Source organism: Bombina bombina, chromosome 11, assembly GCF_027579735.1.
Source record: "Bombina bombina isolate aBomBom1 chromosome 11, aBomBom1.pri, whole genome shotgun sequence".
Classification (NCBI taxonomy): domain Eukaryota; kingdom Metazoa; phylum Chordata; class Amphibia; order Anura; family Bombinatoridae; genus Bombina; species Bombina bombina.
In genome coordinates this window covers 91,914,052-91,941,914 of record NC_069509.1, presented here as the reverse complement: position 1 = coordinate 91,941,914, position 27,863 = coordinate 91,914,052, and the positions used below count along the sequence as shown (strand labels likewise).

Here is a 27,863-nt window from a genome sequence, read left to right as displayed (position 1 = left end):
AACTAATTACACCTAATCTAAGCCCCCTAATAAAATAAAAAAGCCCCCCAAAATAATAAAATGACCTACCCTATACTAAATTACAAATAGCCCTTAAAAGGGCCTTTTGCGGGGCATTGCCCCAAAGTAATCAGCTTGTTTACCTGTAAAGAAAAAAAAGACAATCCCCCCCCAACATTACAACCCACCACTCACACAGCCCTACTCTAAAACCCACCCAATCCCCCCTTAAAAAAACCTAACACTATCCCATTGAAGATCACCCTACCTTGAGCCGTCTTCACCCAGCCGGGCACAAGTGATCATACGATCCGGGCAGAAGTCTTCATCCGATGGGGCAGAAGAGGACATCCAGACCGGCAGAAGTCTTCATCCTATCCGGGCAGAAGAGGACATCCGGACCCGCAGAAGGCTTCATCCAAGCGGCATCTTCTATCTTCTTCCATCTGACGAGGAGAGCCTCCATCTTGAAGACATCCGGTGCGGAGCATCCTTCCAGCACGACGAACTAACGACGAATGACGGTTCCTTTAAATGACGTCATCCAAGATGGCGTCCCTCGAATTCCGATTGGCTGATAGGATTCTATCGGCTAATCGGAATTAAGGTAGGAAAAATACGATTGGTTGATTTAATCAGCCAATCGGATTGAAGTTCAATCCGATTGGCTGATTGGATCAGCCAATAGAATTGACCTTGCATTCTATTGGCTGATCCAATGAGCCAATCGGATTGAAGTTCAATCCGATTGGCTGATTAAATCAACCAATCTGATTTTTCCTACCTTAATTCCGATTAGCCGATAGAATCCTATCAGCCAATCGGAATTCGAGGGACGCCATCTTGGATGACGTCATTTAAAGGAACCATCATTCGTCGTTAGTTCGTCGTGCTGGAAGGATGCTCCGCGCCGGATGTCTTCAAGATGGAGTCGCTCCTCGTCGGATGGAAGAAGATAGAAGATGCCGCTTGGATGAAGCTTTCTGCCGGTCCGGATGTCCTCTTCTGCCCCATCGGATGAAGACTTCTGCCCGGATCGGATGACCACTTGTGCCCGGCAGGGTGAAGACGGCTCAAGGTAGGGTGATCTTCAATTGGGTAGTGTTAGGTTTTTTTAAGGGGGGATTGGGTGGGTTTTAGAGTAGGGGTGTGCTGGTGGTGGGTTGTAATGTTGGGGGGGGGTATTGTCTTTTTTTTTACAGGTAAAAGAGCTGATTACTTTGGGGCAATGCCCCGCAAAAGGCCCTTTTAAGGGCTATTTGTAATTTAGTATAGGGTAGGGCATTTTATTATTTTGGGGGGCTTTTTTATTTTATTAGGGGGCTTAGATTAGGTGTAATTAGTTTAAACTTCTTGTAATTTTTCTTTATTTTCTGTAATTTTTATTTTTTGTACTTTAGTTTATTTTAGTTAATTATATTTAATTTTTAACTAATTGTAGTTAATTAATTAAATTAATTAATTGAATGATAGTGTAGTGTTAGGTGTATTTGTAACTTAGGTTAGCATTTATTTTACAGGTAATTTTATAATTATTTTAACTAGGTAGCTATTAGTTATTAACTATTTAATAACTATTGTACCTAGTTAAAATAAATACAAAGTTGCCTGTAAAATAAAAATAAATCCTAAAATAGCTACAATGTAGTTATTAATTATATTATATAGTGATGCACCGAAATGGAAATTCTGGACCGAAACCGAATCCGAAAATCCGGGGTGCACTTGACCGAAAACCGAAACGGATACCGAAAATGTATTTTTTCAAATTATTTTTTTTTAGTTTTTTTTTTTGCATAATTAGAGCCAATAAAAAAATCCCACACTATTATTGAAAGTAACACACTAAAATTGGACAAAAATATCTTAAAACAATAATATGCTACACAATAATTTTACCAAGAAAAAAAAAACCAGGCAAACAATAATGCCATTTTCGGCCAAAATGTTTCTGCGACCAAAATTTTGGTGCATCCTTGCTTAAAACAATTATAAATATCAATATACTGTATTATTCTTCATTTAGTTCTATGTAACAGAATCATATTTAACAGGTTTTTTTTTTTTACTAATTATCCAAATAAAGTATAGTCCTAGAAAACTCATTATATGCAGAACAGTAAGTCCAGTAATAAACTTAAACAGCAGCTCTAGGCTAGCATCAAATTTGAAACATGCTACACAATAATTTTACCGAAAATAACAGGCTAAAAAAACGAAAACCGAAATAGCCAAAAATGCCATTTTCGGCCGAAACTTTCTGCGGCCGAAATTTCGGTGCATCCCTGATATTATAGCTATCTTAGGGTTTATTTTATAGGTAAGTATTTAGTTTTAAATAGTAATACTTTAGTTAATAATAGTAATATTATTTAGATTTATTTAAATAATAATAATTAAGTTAGGGGGGTGTTAGGGTTAGACTTAGGTTTAGGGGTTAATAACTTTATTATAGTGGCGGTGACAGATTAGGGGTTAATAGATTTAATAGGCTATGTGGGCTATGGCGGTTTATGGGTTAATAATAGAATAGGTTATTGTGGTGTGGACTGGAGGTTTAGGGGTTAATACTAGGATAGGCTTATTGCGGTGTGGACTATGGCGGTTTAGGGGTTAATAATAGAATAGGTTTATTGCGGTGTGGGCTATGGCGGTGTTAGTTTTTTTTTGCAGGCATTTTAGGGAGTTTTGGTGCTCCCATACTCAGCGCAAGGCCTGCTACGGCTGCTTTTTATAGCGAGGTGAAAATGGAGTAAGATTTCTCCTTTTTCGCCACGTAAGGCCTTACGCTGAATATTGGATACCGACGCGGTCCAATGTTAGCTTATGGGAGTAAAAATTGCGAGCGACGGGTGAAATATACGCGGCGCTGTATATAGGATACCAAAAACGCGCAAAACCCGGCATCGCCGGCATTTGCGGGCGACGCTGCATATTGGATCGGGCCCATAGTTGCATTTATTATTAGAAAGTGTTCTGATTTAGCCTCACAGTTTACCGGTTCTCCCAGTTTACCAGAAAAACGGCATCCTTAGGTGGTTCAAACAAAATTAGTCATTCCCTATTGATAGTGGCTTGTCTGTGTATATTTCAAATAGAAAGACGGCTCTTTTCAAATATCAAAGGCTGTAGTAGATCGAGCGATCGATATCGTGTTTATTGCAACTGTTTGCGTGCGTCGGAAAGGAGCGCTCATATTACAAGTTAAAAGTAAATGTAAAAATAAAATAAAATCCTCACAGCGTTATTTTAACGCTGTTTTTTTAGGAAACGATGACAAAAACTAATGTTTATTTTTAGTTATGGTAAATCCTAGCGTTTTTTTTATACGCTTGGGTTTACCATCACTTTGTTTCCCCTTATCTATCTTTACTGCTGAGGAGAATTAAGGGCAGATATCAAACTGGCAATAAAAGTGACTCTCCAAATAAGGCTGTGTGGAACATAGGATTCTACAAAAGGTTTTCCTCACAGCCTTGCTTGCAAAAAAAGTACTTTATAGAAACTAAACATTTACATTTATATTTTTACTATTTAAACAACTAATATAATTGTAAAAATACATCTACATATTACAGTATTCTAAGTCAAATTTTTGCTATAAATACATCATTATGTTTAGCATGTATTTACTGTTTAGCATTCCTTTAAAGTACAGTACTACTGTCAGCAAGTTCAATAACCTGCACTCATTTATTACTTATGATTTATGTTAGCATTCCCACATGACCCGTATGAATATCTACTTTTATAAATTTTAATGGGACATGAAAATCAAATACATTTTTAATGATTCAGAGTATGCAATTTTAAAGGAATTCTAAAGTCAAAATTAAACTTTAATGATTTAGATAGAAAACACAATTTTAAACAACTTCCCATTTCATTTCCATTATCTAAATTTGCAACATCTTTTTATATGCACACTTTCTGTGGCAATAGCTTCTACTGAGCATGTGCAAGAATTCACAGTCTATACATACTGTATATAAATTTTGTGATTGGCCGATGGCTGTCACATGATGCAAGCATCCTATTATATAAAAGGCCAAGTGTGTTTGTCCGAAGCTGTCATGCGCAGTAGAGACAGCACGAGGACAAACACACTTGGCCTTACCTGACATGCTGTTGCTGGGAAAGTGGGCGTGGTCGGGGTAAGAGAGAGAAAAAGAGAGGGGGGAGAGAGAGAAAAAGAGAGGGGGGAGAGAGAGAAAAAGAGAGGGGGAGAGAGAGAAAAAGAGAGGGGGGAGAGAGAGGGGGGAGAGAGAGAAAAAGAGAGGGGGGAGAGAGAGAAAAAGAGAGGGGGGAGAGAGAGAAAAAGAGAGGGGGAGAGAGAGCAATAGAGAGGAGGAGAGAGAGCAATAGAGAGGAGGAGAGAGAGAAAAATAGAGGGGGAAAGAGAGAAAAAGAGTGGGGGGAGAGAGAGCAATAGAGAGAGGGGGAGAGAGAGCACAAAAGAAAGAGGGAGAGAGAGAGCAAAAGAGAGGGGGAGAGAGAGCGTGCAAAAGAGGGGGGGAGACAGAGAGCACAAAAGAGAGAACTCAAAAGAGAGGGGGAGGGAACAAAAGAGAGGGGGAGAGAGAAAGCAAAAGAGAGGGGGGAGAGAGGGAGCAAAAGAGAGGGGGGAGAGAGAGAGCAAGAGAGAGGTGGCGCGGGAGAGCGCGCAAAAGAGAGGGGGAGAGAGCAAAAGAGAGGGGGGAGAGAGAGCAAAAGAGAGGTGGAGCGAGCGAGAGCACAAAAGAGAAGGGGAGAGAGCACAAAAGAGAGGGGGAGAGAGAGAGCAAGGGGTGGGCCGCAAAAAAACACTGTACTGCAAAAAATGGCGAAATGTCACAAACACATCTAATACTCATTTGAAATGCAAACGACTTGCTTTTGCTTTGTCTTTTTATTATTAATTTGTTGATTATGCAATTATACTGTATTTTATGGTTGTTTTTAGATACTTTTAAGTTTACTTATATTATTACATTTACTTTGTTCTCTTAACTACCTTGATCCTTTAAATTTCATGAAACAGCTTTTGTATAAAACCAATTGTAATTGTCACAGATTCCCTAGAAAGGCCAAAAGAGCCAATTTTGGCAAATGCCACAAACGTGCCTAAACCAGCTCTCTAAACTGTAAGATAACTCTCTTGGGTTATGATTCTTATAAATCCTTTTTTTTTCTTTCCTTTCAGTAACTGTAATTGAGATTTTACCCAAAGAGAAGAAGCAAAAGGAGGAGAAGACAGTCACCCTTGGACAGACAGTTGTGGATTTGCTTCCATTATTAAAAGGTAAATCTAAAACTTCTTGTATAGAGCTTCCGCTCTGGTGCATAATACAAATAACTGAAAAAAGTAATACTGTTTATTAAAGGGACATGGAACACACTTTTTTTCCCTTTCATGATTTAGGAAGAGCATGCAAATTTAAACAACTTTTCAATTTACTTCTATTATCTAATTTGCTTCATTCTCTTGGTATACTTTTGTTGAAAAGCATATCTAAATAGGCTCAGTAGCTGCTGATTGGTAGCTGCACATTTCTATTTCTTCAACAAAGGATATCTGAAGAATTAAGTAAATTAAATAATAGAAGTAAATTGGAATGTTGTTTAAAATTGTATTCTCTATCTGAATCATGTCCCTTTTAAAGGGACATAATACTCATATGCTAAATCACTTGAAACTGATGCAGTATAACTGTAAAAAGCTGACAGGAAAATATCACCTGAGCATCTCTATGTAAAAAAGGAAGATATTTTATCTCACAATCTCCTCAGCTCAGCAGAGTAAGTTCTGTGTAAAAAGTTATACTTCACCTGCTCCCAGCTGCAGGTAAAAATAAAAAAAAAATGAAGAAATGAACTGCAGCCAATCAGCATCAGCAGTGCTGAGGTCATGAACTCTTACTGTGATCTCATGAGATTTGACTTAACTCTCATGAGATTTCATAGTAAGCTTCCTTTACCTGATTGGTGAAATAATATGAGAGTTCACGAGGCTCATCCTTTCAGATGTCCCAGGACAGACACACTAAAATGCTGCTTAGAAATCCTTTACAATGGGAGGTGGCTACTGAGGAACTTTTGAGGTAAAATATCTTTCTTTTTTACATAGAGATGTTCAGGAGATATTTTCTAGTCAGCTTTTTACAGCTATGCTGCATCACTTTCAAGTGTTTAAACATTTGGGTATTATGGCCCTTTAAGGAAGAAAGTGAAGCTGCATTTTAAAAGAGTGATCTATAAATGGTTTGCTTGGAGATAAAAAATATAAGATACAATAGCTTGTGGTAATTATAATTTACCTGTAGTATTCAGTTAGACATTAGGCTACATATAGTAAAGAGTACGTGTGAAAAACAGCAAGAGCGCAAACTCCGACTCAAGTGAAGTGAAGTGAGGCGGAGTTTGCGCTCTTGTTATTTTTCACACAGATTCATTGTTTCATCCGAATGAAGGAGATATCGGTTAGAGGAGCAGCACCCGGCAATACGGGTCTCAGCATTTCTAACACAATCCCTTTCCTATTACGGCACTTTGATAAAAGGACAGGAAATCACTCAATGCATTGCTACAACCATATATTTGGGTCCGAAATTTGGAGACTATTTTCGGAATGAACTAAGTATTTAGTATATTCGTTATAGATTCATACATTTGTCATATATATATATATATATATATTCATTTATTTGTTTTTTCTTACTGCATTTTTTCTGTTAAATTTATTTCTTGCATTTTTGGCGTGGCCTTTATACATTAAGGGGTTCTCCGACCTAGTCACATTAGCACCTATATATTTTAGGTGGTTGGTTTATATTGTAAAGAGTGTTTGCCCTGTGAGTTACTGGGAGGAATATAAAAATATGATTTTTAAAGAATTAATCACTTTACATTTTACACTATGTAAAATGGCTACCATGGGTTAGTGAGTGAGCTGAATCCCATGGGCATAAAGGTTTCAAACAGGTGATTGCAGACATGTTTTCCTGCACTTTAACTCAAAAAGAACATGTGTTACACCCTCATTAAAAAGCTGGCAAGGTCGGCTCAAGTAAATATGTATAAGGATTTTAAACATGAACAAAATAAAGCATTTAAAATGTAGGCATATTTTAATAAATATGTATATACAGTATATATATATATATATATATATATATATGGGTGTATTAGTGTTCCCTCCAAGGACCGTTTTGTGTGCAGCCCAGCAGTGAAACTGTTAATTAGGTAACCACATCCTGCAATAAGCAAACACTGACCAATGCAGACTGAAAGGTATGGTTCTCTTACTGTTTTTACTGCTGGGTCGCACACAAAGCTGGCCTAGAGGGAACACTGGTGTGTGTGTATATATATATATATAAAATTGAAGATGGGGCCAATGTAAGGATTTTTCCCCCAGAGCAAGAAATATTGTGCCACCGCCTTAGTAAAATTAAATGTTAATGGTTCAGAGACTTTTCTGTTCACTTTTCTCTATTTAAAGGGACATTCCAGTCAAAATTTAAATGCACATAGATGAATTACATATTTGAATAGAAACGAATTTGCAATATAAATGTATTGGCACAAATGCCTCTAGTAAAAGTTATCACTGTTTTAGTGCTAACATTTTTCTCTGCACGTGCATGTGAAGCATAGATGGTTATTCAGAGTGCACCAGCATTTTATATACTGCAGTTGCTCAAAGTGCCAGTGGGGCTTGTATCATGTCAACAATTAACAAATTGAGTCATTACCAGATCGTACAAGCACTTTAGGCTCTTTGAGCAAGAGCTGCATTTAAGATGCTGCTGCATGGGGCATACTTAAATACACATTTGAAACAGCTATAGCTTTTATAAGAAACATTTTTGCTAATACATGTATATTATAAAAATGCTTCTATTAAAAACTGACATGCATCCATGTGGATTACATTTTTTGGGGGAATGTCCCTTTAACTCTTTAAAGGGACTTGAAACCCAAATGTTTCTGTTTCATGATTCAGACAGAGCATAACATTTTAAACACTTTTCCAATTTATTTCTGTTATCTAATTTGCTTAGTTCCCTTGGTATCTATTGTTGAAAAGCATTACCTATGTAGGCTCAGGAGCCGGGAGCTTGTTGTTGATTGGTGGCTGCACATATATGTCTCTTTCCTTTGACTTACAGGCTCAGGAGCTGGGAGCTTGTTGTTGATTGGTGGCTGCACATATATGCCTCTTTCCATTGACTTACAGGCTCAGGAGCTGGGAGCTTGTTGTTGATTGGTGGCTGCACATATATGCCTCTTTCCATTGACTTACAGGCTCAGGAGCTGGGAGCTTGTTGTTGATTGGTGGCTGCACATATATGCCTCTTTCCATTGACTTACAGGCTCAGGAGCTGGGAGCTTGTTGTTGATTGGTGGCTGCACATATATGTCTCTTTCCATTGACTTACAGGCTCAGGAGCCGGGAGCTTGTTGTTGATTGGTGGCTGCACATATATGCCTCTTTCCATTGACTTACAGGCTCAGGAGCTGGGAGCTTGTTGTTGATTGGTGGCTGCACATATATGCCTCTTTCCATTGACTTACAGGCTCAGGAGCTGGGAGCTTGTTGTTGATTGGTGGCTGCACATATATGTCTCTTTCCATTGACTTACAGGCTCAGGAGCTGGGAGCTTGTTGTTGATTGGTGGCTGCACATATATGTCTCTTTCCATTGACTTACAGGCTCAGGAGCTGGGAGCTTGTTGTTGATTGGTGGCTGCACATATATGCCTCTTTCCATTGACTTACAGGCTCAGGAGCTGGGAGCTTGTTGTTGATTGGTGGCTGCACATATATATATGCCTCTTTCCATTGACTTACAGGCTCAGGAGCTGGGAGCTTGTTGTTGATTGGTGGCTGCACATATATATATGCCTCTTTCCATTTACTTACAGGCTCAGGAGCTGGGAGCTTGTTGTTGATTGGTGGCTGCACATATATGCCTCTTTCCATTGACTTACCAATGTGTTCAGCTAACTACTAAGAGAAAGAAGCAGCATTGATAATAGAAGTAAATTGAAAAGTTGTTTTTCATGTCCCTTTTAATTGATACCACATTAAAGGCCAGATTACAAGTGGAGCAGTATTTAACGCTCCCGCTCGTATGCTAACTCCACTAGAAGTAAGTTGTTTTTTTGCGTGTCGGATATTACAAGTTTAAAGTAAAAAGGTTTTGCTTGCGTGCCAACCCGACGCGCCTAAGAAACAAAGTTTGAATATTGCATGTGCGATAACGTATTCCCTCATAGAAGTCAATGTAGTAAAAAAGTGGGGGGGGAACCAAACTCCCTACTTGCACGCAAACACAATCGCATAGTCTCAAATGTGCTAACCTGACATGAAAATAAGAGTATTTCACATTCCAATGTTCTTCACATAGCAGAAAATGTTCTATTTAGTCATAAATGCATATGTCTACTTATATCTGATGGTATTTTGGTAATATATATATCTATACCTATATATATGTTTATATATAGGTATAGATATTTACAAATATATATAGAGAAATATCTGTTTAAAATACATAGAACATATTCTGCTATGTGCAAAACATTGGAATGTGAAATATTTAAACTTAGTTAAAACCGTTATTAAATATAAATATTGCATAATATGATATTACATGATTTCATCTACTTGACTGCAAAGGTCTTCAATGCACTTATATATATATATATATATATATATATATATATACACAAATACATATGTACACACATATAAACACACATAGTGCGCATATATATATATATATATATATATATATATATACATATATATATATATTTAGATATGTATATATGTCTCTCTATGTTAAAGCCCTTTGCCTGCCTTTTTTTCTAACACCTGAGACCTCGTATCTTTGAGCCCTTAAAACTTTTTTGTGCAATATTTTGAATTTTTTTTTTTATTGGCGTCATGAGTGCAACTGTACTTTGTAATGTAAGATTTGTGCATCTTTTTATTAGAGCGTAACAGTTGACCTCTGAGGACACGGTAATCTGAGGAGCTCTGAGGACGCGATAATCATTCTAATGTAAATTGTGATTGAACTCACACGTTCGCGATTACTTTCAACTTGTAATATGAGCGTTAAACCCAACGTGCTCCACTCATAATCTGGCCCTAAAATGGTCCCCTTAAAAGGCACTATTTTTCTTCCTAAGATAGGGAGAGTCCACGGCTTCATTCCTTACTGTTGGGAAATACAACACCTGGCCACCATGAGGAGGCATAGACACCCCAGCCAAAGGCTTAAATATCCCTCCCACTTCCTTATTACCCCAGTCATTCTTTGCCTTTTGTCACGTTAGGAGGTGGCAGAGAAGTGTCAGAAGAACGCCTTCTTACCGCAAGATAAGAAGAACAAGTCTAAGGGACGACAATCTTCTAATCTTCGTTCCTTTCGTTCTGACAAATCCCAACGACAACAATCCTCCTCCAAGCCCGAGCAACCCAAGAGTAGTTGGAAGCCGGCTCAGTCCTGGAATAAATCCAAGCAAAATAAGAAGCCCGCCAAAAACAAATCGACATGAAGGGGCGGCCCCCGATCCGGGATTGGATCATGTATGGGGCAGACTGTCTCTTTTTTCAGACGCCTGGTTCAAGGACGTACAGGATCCGTGGGTCTTGGAGGTGGTATCTCAGGGATACAAGATAGTCTTCAAATCTCATCCGCCAAGGGGCAGATTCCTTCTCTCAAATCTGTCTACCAGACCATAAAAGAGGGATGCCTTTCTAGGGTGCGTTTGGGATCTATCCTCCTTAGGAGTTGTTGTCCCGGTGCCTATCAAAGAAAGGTGTTTTGGGGTTTTATTCAAACTGTTTCATGGTCCCAAAAAAGGAGAGAACTTTGAAGGACGTTTACCTTCATGTTCCAATCCACAGGGAACACTTCAAGTTCCTGAGGTTTGCATTTCTGGCCAAGCACTTCCAGTTCATTGCCCTTCCGTTTGGCCTAGCTACTGCTCCAAGAATCTTTACAAAGGTTCTGGGGGCTCTTCTAGTCGTTTCCAGAACTCAGGATATTGCAGTAGCTTCATACTTGGACAATATTCTGGTGCAAGCACCATCCTTTCATCTTGCGGAAGAATTCTCGGGAGTCCCTTCTCAGTCTTATTCGATCACATGGATGGAAGATAAACTTGAAAAAGAGTTCTCTTATCCCAAGTACCATGGTGGAATTCCTGGCTACTATAATAGACTCCATATCCATGAGGATATTTCTAACAGACCAGAGATGTTGCAAGCTAACTTCGGCATGTCTTTCCCTCCGGACCTCCTTGAGTCCAACTGTGGCTCAGTGTATGGAGGTGATTGGTCTCATGGCGTCCTGCATGGGCATCATTCCTTTTGCCAGGTTCCGTCTCAGACCTTTACAACTGTGCATGCTGAGGCAGTGGAATGGCGATAATTCAGATCTGTCTCAAAAGATTGTATTAGACAGCCGGTCGAGAGAATTGCTCTCTTGGTGGCTCTGTCCAGATCATCTGTCCCGAGGGACATGCTTCTTAAGACCATCCTGGGAGATTGTGACTACGGACGCAAGCCTATCCAGATGGGGAGCTGTTTGGAGTGCCAGGAAAGCACAGGGGTTGTGGACTCAATAGGAGTCCTCCCTCCCACTCAATATTTTGGAACTACGGGCAATCTTCAAGGCCTTGAAGGCTTGGCCACTTCTGGGTTCATCCCAGTTTATCAGATTCCAATCAGACAATATAACCTTGGTGGATTATATCAACCATCAGGGGGGAACGAAAAGTTCCTTGGCGATGAAGGAAGTATCTCAGATTCTGGAGTGGGCGGAGCCCCACAGCTGTTTGCTGTCAGCGATCTACATTCCGGGTGTGGACAACTGGGAGGCGGATTTTCTCAGCAGGCAATCCTTCCATCCAGGGGAATGGTCTCTCCATCCCGAGGTGTTTGCAGAGATATGCAGCAAAGTGGGGGACGCCAGAGAGAGATCTCATGGCGTCCTGTCTATACCAAGCTACCCAGGTACGGGTCGAGATAGAGGGATCCCCAAGCAGTGCCCTGGAGGTTCAAACTTGTATATCTTTTTCCTCCATTACCGATTCTTCCTCGAGTGGAGGCCCGCATCAAGCAGGAGCAGGTATTAGTAATCCTGATTGCTCCATCGTGTCCGCGAAGGATGTGGTTCGCGGATCCAGTGGGGTTGTCCTCATCTACTCTGTGGAAGAGACCTGCTGATACAAGGTCCATTTGTTCATCAAAATCTAGTTTCTCTGAGGCTGACTGCGTGGAGATTGAATGCTTAGTCTGTAATGCTCGTGGGATATTCCACTATCAGACTGAACTCGGCCAGTAGTCTTCTTATCCCGGCGTCGAGCCGGAATAATAGGGAAAATCCCAGAGCAGAGAAAGTTCACAAAATGAGGTAAATGGCACTCACCACAGGCAGGGAATCAGAGAAAGGCAGTTCAGGGGTAAACCACAAGAAGGGTCAGGCAGGCAGGGTCTGGCAACGGCAAAGCAGTCCAAAGGTAAACCACTAGCATGGTCAGGCATGCAAGGTTTTGGCAACGGCAAAGCAGTCCAAGGGTAAACCACTAGTATGGTCAGACAGGCAGGGTTTGGCAACAGAGAGGCAATCCAGAACAAATAGGGGTTAAACAGGCAGAGTGGTCAGGCAAGCAGAGTTCAGCAGCAGTATATCAATCCAGCAATTTAGGGGTTATCGGGCAGAGTAGTCGGGCAAGCAGAGTTCAGCAGCAGAATATCAATCAGAGTAAAAACGATGAATCACACCCAGGAGCACACAAAGTAATACCTATACTTGGGCAGTGATAGATCGTACTGAGCAACTTGCATAGGTGCAGGATTCGCGCCACAGGAACAAGGACTGGCATTAGAGAGAGGAGCGTGCGGAGGTGACGTCAGCGCTGCACGCATCCAGACCCGACATAGCCCTAGGCAACAAGCAGGGAAGGAGACGCTGCGCCCCTAGCATCGGCTAGAGCTTCGCAGCATGACATAGTCTTAGCCAAGAGTTTTCTCTGAGAGTGTCATTGATACTCTTATTCAAGCTCGTAAACCAGTTACTCGGTGTATCTACCACAAGGTGTGGAGTACCTACTTATTCTTGTGTGAAGAGCGTGGTTTTTCCTGGCACAGAGTTAAGGATCTTATCTTTTCTCCAGGATGGGCTGGAGAAGGGCCTTTCTGCTAGTTTCCTGAAGGGACAGATTTCGGCCCTGTCGGTTTTATTGCAGGTTTGAGACTGGCTGAGCTTCCAGACGTGCAGTCCTTTGTTAAGGCTCTGATTAGGATCAGACCTGTGTTTTGTTCTGGAGCTCCTCCTTGGAGCCTAAATCTTGTTCTTCGGGTTTTGCAACAGGTTCCGTTTGAGCCTCTGCATTCTGTTGACATTAAATTGTTATCTTGGAAGGTTCTCTTTTTATTGGCTATTGCCTCTGCACGCAGAGTTTCTGAGATCTCTGCTTTGCAATGTGAGCCCCCTTATCTGAATTTTCATGCAGATAAGGCAGTTTTACGTACTAAATTAGGGTTTCTTCCTAAGGTTGTGTCAGATCGCAACATCAATCAGAAGATCGTGGTTCCTTCCTTGTGTCCTAATCCTTCTTCATCAAAGGAACGCTTACTTCACAATTTGGATGTGGTTCGCGCCTTGAAGTTCTATCTTCAGGCTACTAAGGAGTTTAGACAATCTTCCTGTTTGTTTGTTGTCTATTGGGGAAGCGTAAAGGGGCAGAAGGTTACTTTGATTTCCCTATCTTTCTGGTTAAGGAGTGTCATCCTCTTAGCTTATGAGACAGCGGGACATCGTCCTCCTGAGAGGATAAAGGCTCATTCCACTAAAGCAGTGGCTTCCTCTTGGGCCTTTAAGAACGAGGCCTCTATGGATCAGATTTGTAAGGCGGCTACCTGGTCCTCCTTGCATACTTTTTCAAAATTTTACAAGTTTGATGTTTTTGCTTCGGCTGAAGCAGCTTTCGGGAGAAAAGTTTTGCAGGCTGTGGTGCCCTCAGAATAGGGTCCGCCTCTTCCTTTTTGTTCCCTCCCGTTATTCATTCAGTTTCCTCTGGAGCTTGGGTATAGTTTTCCCAACAGTAAGAAATGAAGCCTTGGACTCTCCCAATCTTAGAAAGGAAAACATAATTTATGCTTACCAGATAAATTCCTTTCCTTACGAATAGGGAGAGTCCAAGGCCCCCGCATGTTTTTTCTTGTCTATGGGCGGTCCCCTATTATTATTTTATTCTTCTGGCACCATTTATACCCTAATGTTTCTCCTACTTTTCCTTGTTCCCTCGGCAGAATAAATGGGCTAATGAGGAAGTGGGAGTGATATGTAAGCCTTTGGCTGGGGTGTCTTTGCCTCCTCTTGGTGGCCAGGTGTTGTATTTCCCAACAGTAAGGAATGAAGCTGTGGACTCTCCCTACCCGGAAGGAAAGACATTTATCTGGTAAATCTGGAAATAGAGTTTCAAAAAACATCTGTGACCATTGTACTCCATTTATGATGATTCCTTGAACTGTTAAACTTATTTGTGAATCTACGGGGGAGAATTCAAATGCTAGCATTTGAAAAGTATGCACAAAAATAGCACTCAACACCACTTTGTTATTTGTGAATCTGTTGCTGTCTTCCAGGTGAATGTAATTTCAAGGTGATCCTGCCTCTGCACCCGGCCCCTGGCTCACCTCTAGAGACCATTCACCCGGATGCCAAGGTACTTGTCTCACAACTCTTGTCTTTGATGAGTTCAGAACTGTAGATTATGTAACCGTTTTATTCTTGTTACCAGGACTGTAGATTATGTTAACCGTTTTATTCTTGTTACCAGGACTGTAGATTATGTAACCGTTTTATTCTTGTTACCAGGACTGTAGATTATGTAACCGTTTTATTCTTGTTACCAGGACTGTAGATTGTGTGACCTTTTTATTCTCGTCATAGCACAATAAAACAGCTGTTATCATCAGTAAAGTTTGTGCACACATTAGGTTCTCATGCTAATTAACAGATCATTTTTTGATAAAATTGGAAAGATATTGCTCACATTATACATTTGACTCTTTTGTCACTAAGTAATTTCACACCCAAGTGTAAGTTTTTTTTTAACTTTTTTTTCCTGTCATTGCATATTCACCCCTAGTCTGCCGCTCCCGACATCGCCGCCACTATAATAAACATATTAACCCCTAAACTGCCGCACTTCCGCATCGCAAACACTAGTTAAATATTATTAACCCCTAATCTGCCGCCCCTAACATCGCCGCCACCTACCTGCATTTATTAACCCCTAATCTGCCACTATACTAAATTTATTAACCCCTAAACCTAAGTCTAACCCAAACACCCCTAACTTAAATATAATTAAAATAAATCTAAATAAAAAATCCTATCATTACCTAAATAATTCCTATTTAAAAATAAATACCTGTAAAAAAAAACCCTAAGCTAGCTACAATATAACTAATAGTTACATTGTAGCTAACTTGGGGTTTATTTTTATTTTAACTATGTAGAATAGTTACTAAATAGTTATTAACTATTTACTAACTACCTAGCTAAAATAAATACAAATTTACCTGTAAAATAAAACCCAACCTGTTTTACGCTAACACCTAACCTTACACTACAATTAAATTAATTAAATACAATTACCTAAATTACAAAAACAAGCAAACACTAAATTACACAAAATAAAAAAAGAAATTATCAGATATTTAAACTAATTACATCTAATCTAATAGCCCTATCAAAATAAAAAAGCCCCCCCAAAATAAAAAAAACCCCTAGCCTAAACTAAACTACCAATAGCCCTTAAAAGGGCCTTTTGCTGGGCATTGCCCCAAAGAAATCGGCTCTTTTACCTTTAAAAAAAAAATACAAACAACCCCCCAACAGTAAAACCCATCACCCACACAACCAACCCCCCAAATAAAAATCCTAACTAAAAAAACCTAAGCTCCCCATTGCCCTGAAAAGGGCATTTGGATGGGCATTGCCCTTAAAAGGGCATTTAGCTCCTTTTCAGCCCAAAAGCCCAAATCTAAAAATAAAACCCACCCAATAAACCCTTAAAAAAACCTAACACTAAACCCGAAGATCCACTTACAGTTTTGAAGACCGGACATCCATCCTCAATGAAGCCGGGAGAAGTCTTCATCCAAACGGCAAGAAGTCCTCAACGAAGCCGGGAGAAGTCTTCATCCAAGCCGGCAGAAGTGGTCCTCCAGACGGGCAGAAGTCTTCATCCAGATGGCATCTTCTATCTTCATCCTTCCAACACTGAGCGGCTCCATCTTCAAGACATCCTGCGCGGAGCATCCTCTTCAATCGAAAGCTTCTTCCAGAATGAAGGTTCCTTTAAGTGACGTAATCCAAGATGGCGTCCCTTAAATTCCGATTGGCTGATAGAATTCTATCAGCCAATTGGAAATTTTAGGTGAAAAAATCCTATTGGCTGATGCAATCAGCCAATAGGATTGAGCTTGCATTCTATTGCATTCTATATGGGAACAGCCAATAAAATGCAAGCTCAATCTTATTGGCTGATTGGATCAGCCAATAGGATTGAAGCTCAACCTATTGGCTGATTGCATCAGTCAATAGGATTTTTTCACCTTTAATTCCGATTGGCTGATAGAATTCTATCAGCCAATCGGAATTCAAGGGACGCCATCTTGGATTATGTCACTTAAAGGAACCTTCATTCTGGAAGAAGACTTTGATTGAAGAGGATGCTCCGCGCCGGATGTCTTGAAGATAGAGCTGCTCTGCGCCGAATGGATGAAGATAGAAGATGCCGTCTGGATGAAGACTTCTGCCCGTCTGGTGGACCACTTCTGCCGGCTTGGATGAAGACTTCTCCCGGCTTCGTTGAGGACTTCTTGCCGCTTCGATGAAGACTTCTCCTGGCTTTGCTGAGGATGGATGTCCGGACTTCAAAACTGTAAGTGGATCTTCGGTGATAAGTGTTTTTTTAAGGGTTTATTGGGTGCGTTTTATTTTTAGATTAGGGCTTTTGGGCTGAAAAAGAGATAAATGGCCTTTTAAAGGCAATGCCCATCCAAATGCCCTTTTCAGGGCAATGGGGAGCTTAGGTTATTTTAGTTAGGATTTTATTTGGGGGGTTGGTTGTGTGGGTGGTGGGTTTTACTGTTGAGGGGTTCTTTGTATTTTTTTTTTTATAGGTAAAAGAGCTGATTTCTTTTGGGCAATGCCCTGCAAAAGGCTCTTTTAAGGGATATTGGTAGTTTAGTTTAGGCTAGGGTTTTTTTATTTTGGGGGGGGGGGCTTTTTTATTTTGATATGGCTATTAGATTAGGTATAATTAGTTTAAATATCTGATAATTTCTTTTTTTATTTTGTGTAATTTAGTGTTTTTTTTTTTTTTTGTAATTTAGGTAATTGTATTTAATTTATGTAATTTATTTAATTGTAGTGTAAGGTTAGGTGTTAGTGTAAGACAGGTTAGGTTTTATTTTACAGGTAAATTTGTATTTATTTTAGCTTTAGGGGTTAATAAATTTAGTATAGTGGCGGCGACGTTGGGGGCGGCAGATTAGGGGTTAATAAATGTAGGTAGGTGGCGGCGATGTTTTGGACGGCAGATTAGGGGTTAATATTTAACTAGTGTTTGTGATGCGGGAGTGCGGCAGTTTAGGGGTTAATATGTTTATTATAGTGGCGGTGACGTTGGGGGCGGCAGATTAGGGGTTAATAAGTGTAGGTAGGTGGCGGCGACATTGGGGGCGAGAGATTAGGGGTTAATAAGTATAATGTAGGTGTCGGCGATGTTGGGGGCAGCAGATTAGGGGTTAATAAATATAATGTAGATGTCGGGGGGCGGCAGATTAGGGGTTAATACGTGTAAGATTAGGGGCGTTTAGACTCGGGGTTCATGTTAGGGTGTTAGGTGTAAACATAAATTTTGTTTCCCCATAGGAATCAATGGGGCTGTGTTACGGAGCTTTACGCTGCTTTTTTGCAGGTGTTATGCTTTTTTTCAGCCGGCTCTCCCCATTCATGTCTATGGGGAAATTGTGCACGAGCACGTAAAACCAGCTCACCGCTGCTTTCAGCAGCGCTGGTATTGGAGTGCGGTATGGAGCTCAATTTTGCTCTACGCTAACTTCTTGCCTGATAACGCCGGGTTTTTGTAAACCTGTAATACCAGCACTGTAGGGAAGTGAGCAGTGACAATAACTTGCTAGTTAGCACCGCACCCCTCATAACACAAAATTCGTAATCTAGCCGATTATTAATAATAATAATAATAATAATAATAATAGTAGTAAAACTAATTATAATATCACCAAGCATTGTTCATTTGCATACAAATATATATATTGTTATATTTTCACAGTTTCCCCTTTATTTGGATAACTGCAATTTTTTATTATTTCTAAGAAACAAGCAAAAATGACATTAACAGAACTTGCTCTTTCAAATGCTCTGGACAAACACACGCACACACACATACAGTACATACATACAGTACATACATATGCATACATTATGCTGGCCCAGTAGAAATAAATCACACTAAACATATTTCTAATGTATTATATTTCTATCTTTCAGCCCAGTCTAGAAGTAGCGGTTTCTGTTCCAGAGCCTCTGCTGTCGGAGTCACAGATAAACAAATGGAATCTACTCAGAATGACATTGGAAGCTGCTTATTGTGTTCCTGAGTCCTGGAACCACACAGGGCCACACTATAATTATGTTGCAGGTCTTGTTTTACCCACAGTGGGACAGGTGAGTTACAAAGTGGTTAATATACAGGGTATACTGATAGGGTGAAGATATTGTCTGCCCATACTGAGGTCCCTTGTCATCCTCTTGCAGCCAACTCTCTGATACTTTTGGTTCTGAACTTCTTAGCTACACAGGTGATTCTAGACCTGTGTTTCTCAACCACTGAACTCAAGTACAACCTCCAGTTCAGGTTTTCATTATAGCTGAACTAGAGCACAGGGGAAATATTCAGTTGATCAGTAACCAGATTATTTCACCTGTGTTCTAGTTCAGCTATAATGAAAACCTGGACTGTTGGGTGTACTTGAGGACCGCAGTTGAGAAACAATATTCTAGACTAGTGTTTCCCAACTGTGGTCCTCAAGTACCCCCAACAGTCCTGGTTTTCATTATAGCTGAACCAGTGCACAGGTGAAGTAATCAGCTGATCAGTAACCAACCTGCTCTCATCCATCAGCTGATTATTTCACCTGTGCTCTAGTTCAGCTATAATGAAAACCTGGACTGTTGGGGGTTCTTTAGGACCGCGGTTGGGAAACACTGTTCTAGACCATAAACTTTAGGTGCCAAAGGTTGACTGTAAAGTTGAATATTAAGAGTGTAGAGGGTGCTAATGGGGGACCCAATCATCTTCTACACATTGCTACCTTTATTTATTTATTTTAAGAAAAACCTTCTTCTTTTATCTCTCTCTCTCTTCTAGGTAGAGCAAGGGACAAATATATTTAGGGTGCTACAGTAATGAATATGGGTGCACACCCTATAACTGCACTTGTAGATTTGTATACTGTTGCTGACCATGTTCTGCTTGTAAATATTTAAGGGCAAAATTAGTTATTCAGATATTTTTTTTCAAACAAATTTCAAATATTGCTGTGGGCACCATTCGGTTATTTTTGGCTCTGGATTTATTAGTGTTATTAAGTACAACACACAAAAAGATTTGCACAGATTTTTGTGTGTTGCACTTTAACACTAATATATCTGGCACCACAAATAGATGAATGCTACCCACGGCCATATTTAGAATTCATTTGACTTTTGCACATACCTACTTGTAAACATTCCTTACTTGCCACCAGCGGTCCTGCAATTTGCATCGGGACCCGCACTATTAGGAAACAAGAAAATGACCGGTGACGTCATTAAGGGGTCAAATCGCAAATGAGACTTTAGTTAGAGCCAATTATCTATCTTCCCGCTTGAACCAGCCACACGTTATGTCTGTTGGCCGTTAACGATATTTGATCTGCTGATCAGGCCTGCAACTTTGGCAACTTTTCACATTACCTTTAATTGCATCATTTCTGCTAAAGGGACCATAAACACATTCAGATTTTAATAGAAAATGTTTAGTTTAAGTAACACAACTTTGCTATAAACTTTTATTATTTATTTTGTCCCCTTTTTATGTACGTTAGCTCTGTAAATTCTTATACTATGTATCTACTCAAGCCAATTAGGGAAAGATGATAACAATGCAGTTAATACTAATGTAATGCCAGTGACTAGCTTTGTCTTCTTTAAAAGCAAGCTCAGATTGGCATCTTTATATTAGGCCAGTAATGGTTGGAGTTAGGCTGTTAGGTTACTTGTTATCTTTCTGGACCAATCCAGTAAATGCTGCTTGTGGGATTGCACGGAGGTTATCGTCAGGCTGTGTGGGATTTGCAGTATTTTAGCAGAGTTTAGAGGGAATCCTAAATTTAACTAGTTGCTGCTGCACAGTTGATTGACAAGTGCTCCCAGTACATTGTAGGTATAAATGAAAGACCAATGGCTGCTCCTGAGATGCTGGTAAAATAATCCATGATATTGCAGAGGTGATTTAAAAGCTAGCGCCACTGGTGATAAGTCCATAAATAGCTTTTCCATGGTAGAAGGCTGTGAACAGAAAACTAGAGACAACAGGGGTGAGCTATTGGCTTCATAATGAGGATCTTTACTCAGTGTTTGTGCATTAAAGTATAACAAATATAGTCTGTTCTTGCTTAAAGGGACATTACAGACAAAATTGTAATCCACATGGATGCATTTAAGTTTTGAATAGAAGCATTTTTGTAATAAACATGTATTAGCAAAAATGCTTCTAATAAATGCTATAGCTGTTTCAGAAGTGTGTTTAAGTATGCCAAGTGCACCAGCATTTGAAACACATCACTTTATCAAAGAACCTAAGGTGCTTGTACCATCTGGTAATGACTCAATGTGTTAATTGCTGACATAATACAAGCCCCACTTGTGCTCTGAGCAGCTGCAGTATTTAAAGTGCTGATGCACAGAGAATATCGAGCTGTGCTTCACATGTACATGCAGAGAAAAATGTTAACTCTAAAACTGTAACAACTTTTACTAGAAGTATTTTTGCCAATACATGTATATTTCAAATATAGTTCTATTGATAGATGTAATTAATCTAGGTGCTTTTAAATGTTGACTGGAATGTCCCTTTAATAGTGCTAACCAGGGCTAAATTTAATCCAAATAAAGCAAAAGTACTAAACTCATAACATTTCACATAAAGTGATGGTAAACTTTAAATGTTTTAAAATCAGGTCCAGAACCTAAGCGGTATTTTACAAGGACTTTAATTGATCACTTCTAATGTAGATGCGCTGTAACATACTTTTTAGTCTACCCGTGCAGTTCTAATACCCTGTGCTCAGTGGGAGGATATATATAACAATATTCATTTTAAAATTAACTTTTTTACCGTTCCTGCTGCATAATATAGAAAGGGGTGTAGGAGCAGCTTAATCTAAGGTAAGAATTTAAGATGACTAAGGTGTAGACTGTCCCTTTAAAGGGACATGAAACTCAAATGTTGAAGCACTTGAAAGTGATGCAGCATAGCTGTAAAAAGCTGACTAGAAAATATCACCTGTAAAGAGACTTTAAGCAGTCAGTCAGAATGATTTTCACAGGACAAGCTAGTGAGTGTGCATCTGTCATGTGCAGGCACAGTCATGTTATTTCTCTATTCAATTTAAGTAAGTTCTATGAAATCTCATGAGATCACAGCAAAGGTAAAGCATTACCTCAGCACTGCTGATGCTGACTGGCTATTGTTTTGTTTTTTTTTTTGTTTGTTTTTTTAACTTGCAGCTGGACATTAGCTTAAGTAAAACTGTTTACACACCACTTACTCTGGTGAGCTGAAGACATTTTAAGGTAAAATATCTTTCTTTTGTACAATGAGATGTTCTGGTGATATTTTCATGTCAGCTTTTTACAGTTATGTCCCTTTAAATTACTGGTCACCGATAATATAAGAAGAATGATAAATATCATAGATCATCTTGGTAGAGAGGAAACGTCTTCTCTGCTCCTGTCTCTGGATGCGGAGAAGGCGTTCAATAGAATAGATTGGGGACACATGATGATGGTGCTGCTGCGACACATGGGCTTTGATGGTCCCTTTATTAAAGCAATCCAGGCAATCTATTCTAACCCCACAGCACAAGTGGTGTCAGCAGGCTACAGGTCTAAACTATTCCCCATAAGGAATGGGACACAACAAGGGGTCCTCTTTCTCCCCTTATATTTGCAATCTGCATAGAGCCCTTAGCAGCTAAAATACGACTGTCCCCAGACATTACTGGCGCCAAAATAGCTAACCATGACTACAAACTCACCCTGTTTGCGGATGATATCTTAGTTACCATTACAAAGCCCTTGATATCTCTTCCGAATTTATATAATCTTCTCAATAGATATTCACAGATCTGGGGATATAAAATTGATCTTGAGAAATGTGAGGCACTACCAATAGCTTTACCCCCCCCATACGAAGAAAACCATAGAACTTAACTTTGAGTTTAAATGGCTGAAATATTCTCTTAAGTATCTGGGGATCCAGCTGACAGCTCAGTTTCACCAACTCTCTGCAGTCAAAATGAATGTTTTCCCACGACTATTCTACTTATTTCGCACACTACCTATACCAATCCCGACCCTAGAACTGTCCACACTACAAAAGGAACTAATGGCTTATGTCAGAGGTAGCAAAAAAGCTAGAATCCCTTCACTGGTTCTGACAAAACACAAAACCAGACAAAAACAGATCACAACACCATACTACCACCACAAACAGTGATGATTCCACTCAGGAAAATTTTGCCTCAAGAGCTTCATGCCACTATAGACAAATGGGCCAACAAAGGGTTGTATAGAGTAGCGGACGCTCTATTTAACAACATACTCATGGCTTACACTCATATACAAGACAAATTGACACCAATAGAGATAAGGTGGTTTCAATATTTACAGTTGTCCTCCTCCATCCGGAGATACCTGGGTGACACTAGGACTTCTCCCCCTACAGTATTGGAAAACATGTACTCACTAGTATCTAGACCTAAGCACACAATCTCTATCCTATATATATAGCTATTCAGAGCAATACAACAATGCCCCCAAGACTACTCTGATGCTTAAGTGGGAAGACGACATTAACATCACTTATGTCAAACATACATGGGAGAATATATTTAGCTTGATTGGTTGATCAGTGCAGATTTACGTGAAAATTCCCTTAAGATTGCATTTCGCTGGTATCTCACACCAACTATAACCTCCCACATGTCACAAACCAAATCAAATCTATGTTACAGAGGATGTGGGAACAAAGGTACTTTCAAACATATGTGGTGGGACTGTGAAGAGGTAAAGCAGATCTGGCACTCCCTCTCCACCTTAGTTAGCTCGATTCTAGAGGAGGAGGATATAGAGCTCAATATATCTCAAGCTTTGCTACACACAGGTGACAAAAAATATAACAAAGAAATTCATTATTTTATTCGAATACTCTGTACGATCACTAGAACAGCTATAGCATACCACAGGAAAACAGGGGTACCATCATGGATGGAAGTGAGGAATAAGATAAATAACACATTTAGAATGTACGAATCTGCCTCATGGATCATGAACTCCAGGGAGTCATTTGAGAAAATATGGTTCTATTGGATCTTGAATAATACAAACACCACTTAACTGCTATACAACAAAGATGTTAGATTTGGATGTTGGGAATTTAGGAACACCTGTGGGCATTAACAACATTGTGAAGGTTTGGGAATGGCCATGTGGCTTATATAAAGCAACTCTTAAGATTTTTCGTAAAGTTGGATATGTGAGATTGATATACACAACATATGAGTGGGTATAGGGATTGTTTTTCCTTCCCTTTTTTATTTTATATCTCGCCTTTTTGTTTTTTTCTTTAAGGCACTTTTTGTTTCTTTTGTCGTTTCTATAGATACTTGTATGATGTTATATTGCCAACTAACCCCTATCTGAAGGGGTTTTGACTCATTTACTTTCTCTAATGTTTTATCTTTTGTTATATTCATGTTGTTAAAAAAACATAATAAAAAATATTTAAACATAAATTACTGGTCACACCAAGTATAGAAAAATGTCACTGTTACTTGAATGTTTTTCTAGTTAGTGTTTGGTAACAGATATATTACTCTTTCTATAGAAGGACCGCCCTCTGGTGTTTAATAACGGTGTGTTAAAGGCCGGTGGAGAAATAGAGCCGGTTCCACGGTTAAAAAAATGGCCCACAAGTGGCATCACTGCACCAGGAGCACAGACCATGCCAGATTCCTTTATTCTTGGAGGAGCTTATGAGGAGGAAGATGGAGAGATGAACAAGAAAGAGGTAAACCAGGATTTGAAACTGGGCCATTGGCCAATTATAAATATGAGTCTAATTAAAGGGACATTGTACACTAGATTTTTCTGTGCATAAATATTGTGTAGATGATCCATTGATATAGCCCATCTGGGGTGTTTTTGTAACACTATATAAGTTTTGATTATTTTTTTAATAACATTGTGCTGATTTTCCTAACTCCTAACCAAGCCCCAAAGTATCAGATGTAAACCCAGGTCTACTGATTCCTGCTGCTCTTGTTTGTGTAATCTGGATTTTTATATAGGGGGAGGGGGGTGTCTGCACTTTCTGCTTGCCCAAACCCTTTCACTGGGTGTCCCAGCCTAACTTCATCAACAGTGCTAAACTGGGAGCTTCTAAGTAAGTTTTTAAAAGGTTTTATACTGGATTGTTAGATCAGTATCTGTGCATATTCTTCTTTATAGTGGTGTCTATTACATGCAGTTAAATGAAAATTAGTGTATACTGTCCCTTTACATATTTAGCAGGGATATGATTCAACCTCCTATGAAAAAATATAATTTTCTTAAACATATTAGGGCTTTTTTTTTATCTCTTCTCTCGCTGTTTATTTTTACTTTATTTCTTAATCACAATTTTACCCAATTTTACTAAACCCAATTTCTCTTGTTAAGTGTAGTCAGTCCACGGGTCATCCATTACTTATGGGATTATATCTCCTCCCTAACAGGAAGTTGCAAGAGGGAAACACCCAAGCAGAACTGCTATATAGCTCCTCCCCTCACGTGTCATATCCAGTCATTCTCTTGCAACCTAACTAAAGATAGGTCGTTGTGAGAGGGCTGTGATGTTTTTAACTTAGTTTATGTCTTCAATCAAAAGTTTGTTATTTTAAACGGCACCGGAGTGACTAAGATCCACTGGCTGTTCTCATACATTCTGGGGAGTGAGGTAACTTCAGAACAGGGGAATAGCATGCAGGGCCCCCCTGCAAGGAGGTATGTGCAGTAAATTATTTTCTAAGGAATGGAATTGACTGAGAAGATACTGCTAATACCGATGTAATGTAAGTTCAGCCTTAAATGCAGTGGTAGCGACTGGTATCAGGCTGATGAATGTGTGTGTACACTGAAGTATTTTTCTAGGGAATAGAATTTTACTCAGAAAATACTGTTAATACTGAATGTATGAGCCTTCACTGCGGTAAAAGCGACTGGTAGCAGGCTTATTAATAACACTTCATAACTTTTAAATTAATTATTCAAAACGTTTACTAGCATGTTAATCTTTTTTTTTTTTTTTTTTTTTGAGGTACTTGGTGATATAAATTTCTTGGGCATAATTTTACCACATGGCTATCGTTTTCTTTGCATAGAAACAGTTTACTGAGCTTCCCCACTGTTGTAATATGAGTGGGAGGGGCCTATTTTAGCGCTTTATTGCGCAGTAAAAATTCAGTCACAGTCTTCCTATTTCATCCTCCATGATCCAGGACGTCTCCACAGGGCTCAGGGGTCTTCAAAATTCGTTTTGAGGGAGGTAATCAGTCACAGCAGACCTGTGACAGTGTGTTTGACTGTGATAAAAAACATTAATTAATAGAATTGTTATCCGTTTTTGGGCATTAAGGGGTTAATCATCTTTTTGCTGGTGGGTGCAATCCTCTGCTAACTGTATACACTTATTGTGAAAATTTGGTTGCTATAACTAATTTGGTTCATTGTTATTTCAACTGTGATAACGTTTTTTGTGCTTCTTAAAGGCGCAGCAGCGTTTTTTATATTGCTTGAAAATTTATTTGAAGTATTTTCCAAGCTTGCTAGTTGTCATTGCTAGTCTGTTTAAACATGTCTGACACAGATGAATCTGTTTGTTCACTATGTTTAAAGGCCAATGTGGAGCCCAATAGAAATTTATGTACTCAATGTATTGATGTTACTTTAAATAGAAGTCAAAATTTACATGTAAAGAAATTATCACCAGACAACGAGAGGGAAGTTATGCCGACTAACTCTCCTCACGTGTCAGTACCTTCGCCTCCCGCTCAGGAGGTGCGTGATATTGTGGCGCCAAGTACATCAGGGAGGCCCATACAAATCACTTTAAAAGACATGGCTACTGTTATGACAGAAGTGTTATCTAAATTGCCAGATTTAAGAGGTAAACGCAATCACTCTGGGGTAAGGACAGAGCGCGCTGATAATGGGAGAGCCATGTCCGATACTGCGTCACAATTTGCAGAACATGAGGACGGAGAGCTTCATTCTGTGGGTGACGGATCTGATCCAGGCAGACTGGATTCAGAAATTTCTAATTTTAAATTTAAGCTTGAGAACCTCCGCGTATTACTAGGGGAGGTATTAGCGGCTCTAAATGATTGTAACACAGTTGCAATCCCTGAGAAATTATGTAGGCTGGATAAATACTTTGCGGTACCGGTGTGTACTGACGTTTTTCCTATACCTAAGAGGCTTACAGAAATTATTAGCAAGGAGTGGGATAGACCCGGTGTGCCTTTTTCTCCCCCTCCTATATTTAGGAAAATGTTTCCAATAGACGCCACCACACGGGACTTATGGCAGACGGTCCCTAAGGTGGAGGGAGCAGTTTCTACTTTGGCTAAGCGTACCACTATCCCGATAGAGGATAGCTGTGCCTTTTCAGATCCAATGGATAAAAAATTAGAAGGTTACCTTAAGAAAATGTTTGTTCAACAAGGTTTTATTTTACAGCCCCTTGCATGCATTGCGCCCGTCACTGCTGCGGCGGCTTTCTGGTTTGAGTCTCTGGAAGAGGCCATTCGCACAGCTCCATTGGATGAAATTATGAACAAGCTTAAAGCACTTAAGCTAGCTAATTCATTTGTTTCTGACGCCGTTGTACATTTAACCAAACTTACGGCTAAGAACTCGGGATTCGCCATCCAAGCGCGCAGAGCGCTGTGGCTTAAATCCTGGTCAGCTGACGTGACTTCTAAATCTAAATTGCTTAATATTCCTTTCAAAGGGCAGACCTTATTCGGGCCCGGCTTGAAAGAAATTATCGCTGACATTACCGGAGGTAAGGGCCATGCTCTGCCTCAAGACAGGGCCAAGTCTAAGGCTAAACAGTCTAATTTTCGTGCCTTTCGTAACTTCAAGGCAGGAGCAGCATCAACTTCCTCTGCTCCAAAACAGGAAGGAGCTGTTGCTCGCTACAGACAGGGCTGGAAAGCTAACCAGTCCTGGAACAAGGGCAAGCAGGCCAGAAAACCTGCCCCTAAGACAGCATGAAGTGAGGGCCCCCTATCCGGAAACGGATCTAGTGGGGGGCAGACTTTCTCTCTTTGCCCAGGCTTGGGCAAGAGATGTCCAGGATCCCTGGGCGTTGGAGATCATATCTCAGGGATATCTTCTGGACTTCAAAGCTTCTCCCCCAAAAGGGAGATTTCATCTTTCAAGGTTATCAACA

At 39.8% G+C, this 27,863-nt stretch overlaps 1 protein-coding gene across 1 annotated transcript in view; it reads left to right on the top strand.

Annotated features, from left to right (window-relative positions):
- CFAP70 (cilia and flagella associated protein 70) overlaps positions 1–27,863 on the top strand; it is a 576,575-nt gene that overhangs the window by 8,260 nt on the left and 540,452 nt on the right. The window contains exons 3-6 of the mRNA XM_053694219.1: positions 5,183–5,281; positions 14,650–14,729; positions 18,593–18,769; positions 24,255–24,437. Coding sequence (XP_053550194.1) covers positions 5,183–5,281; positions 14,650–14,729; positions 18,593–18,769; positions 24,255–24,437 — 539 coding nt within the window. The remainder of the gene's footprint in view (positions 1–5,182; positions 5,282–14,649; positions 14,730–18,592; positions 18,770–24,254; positions 24,438–27,863) is intronic.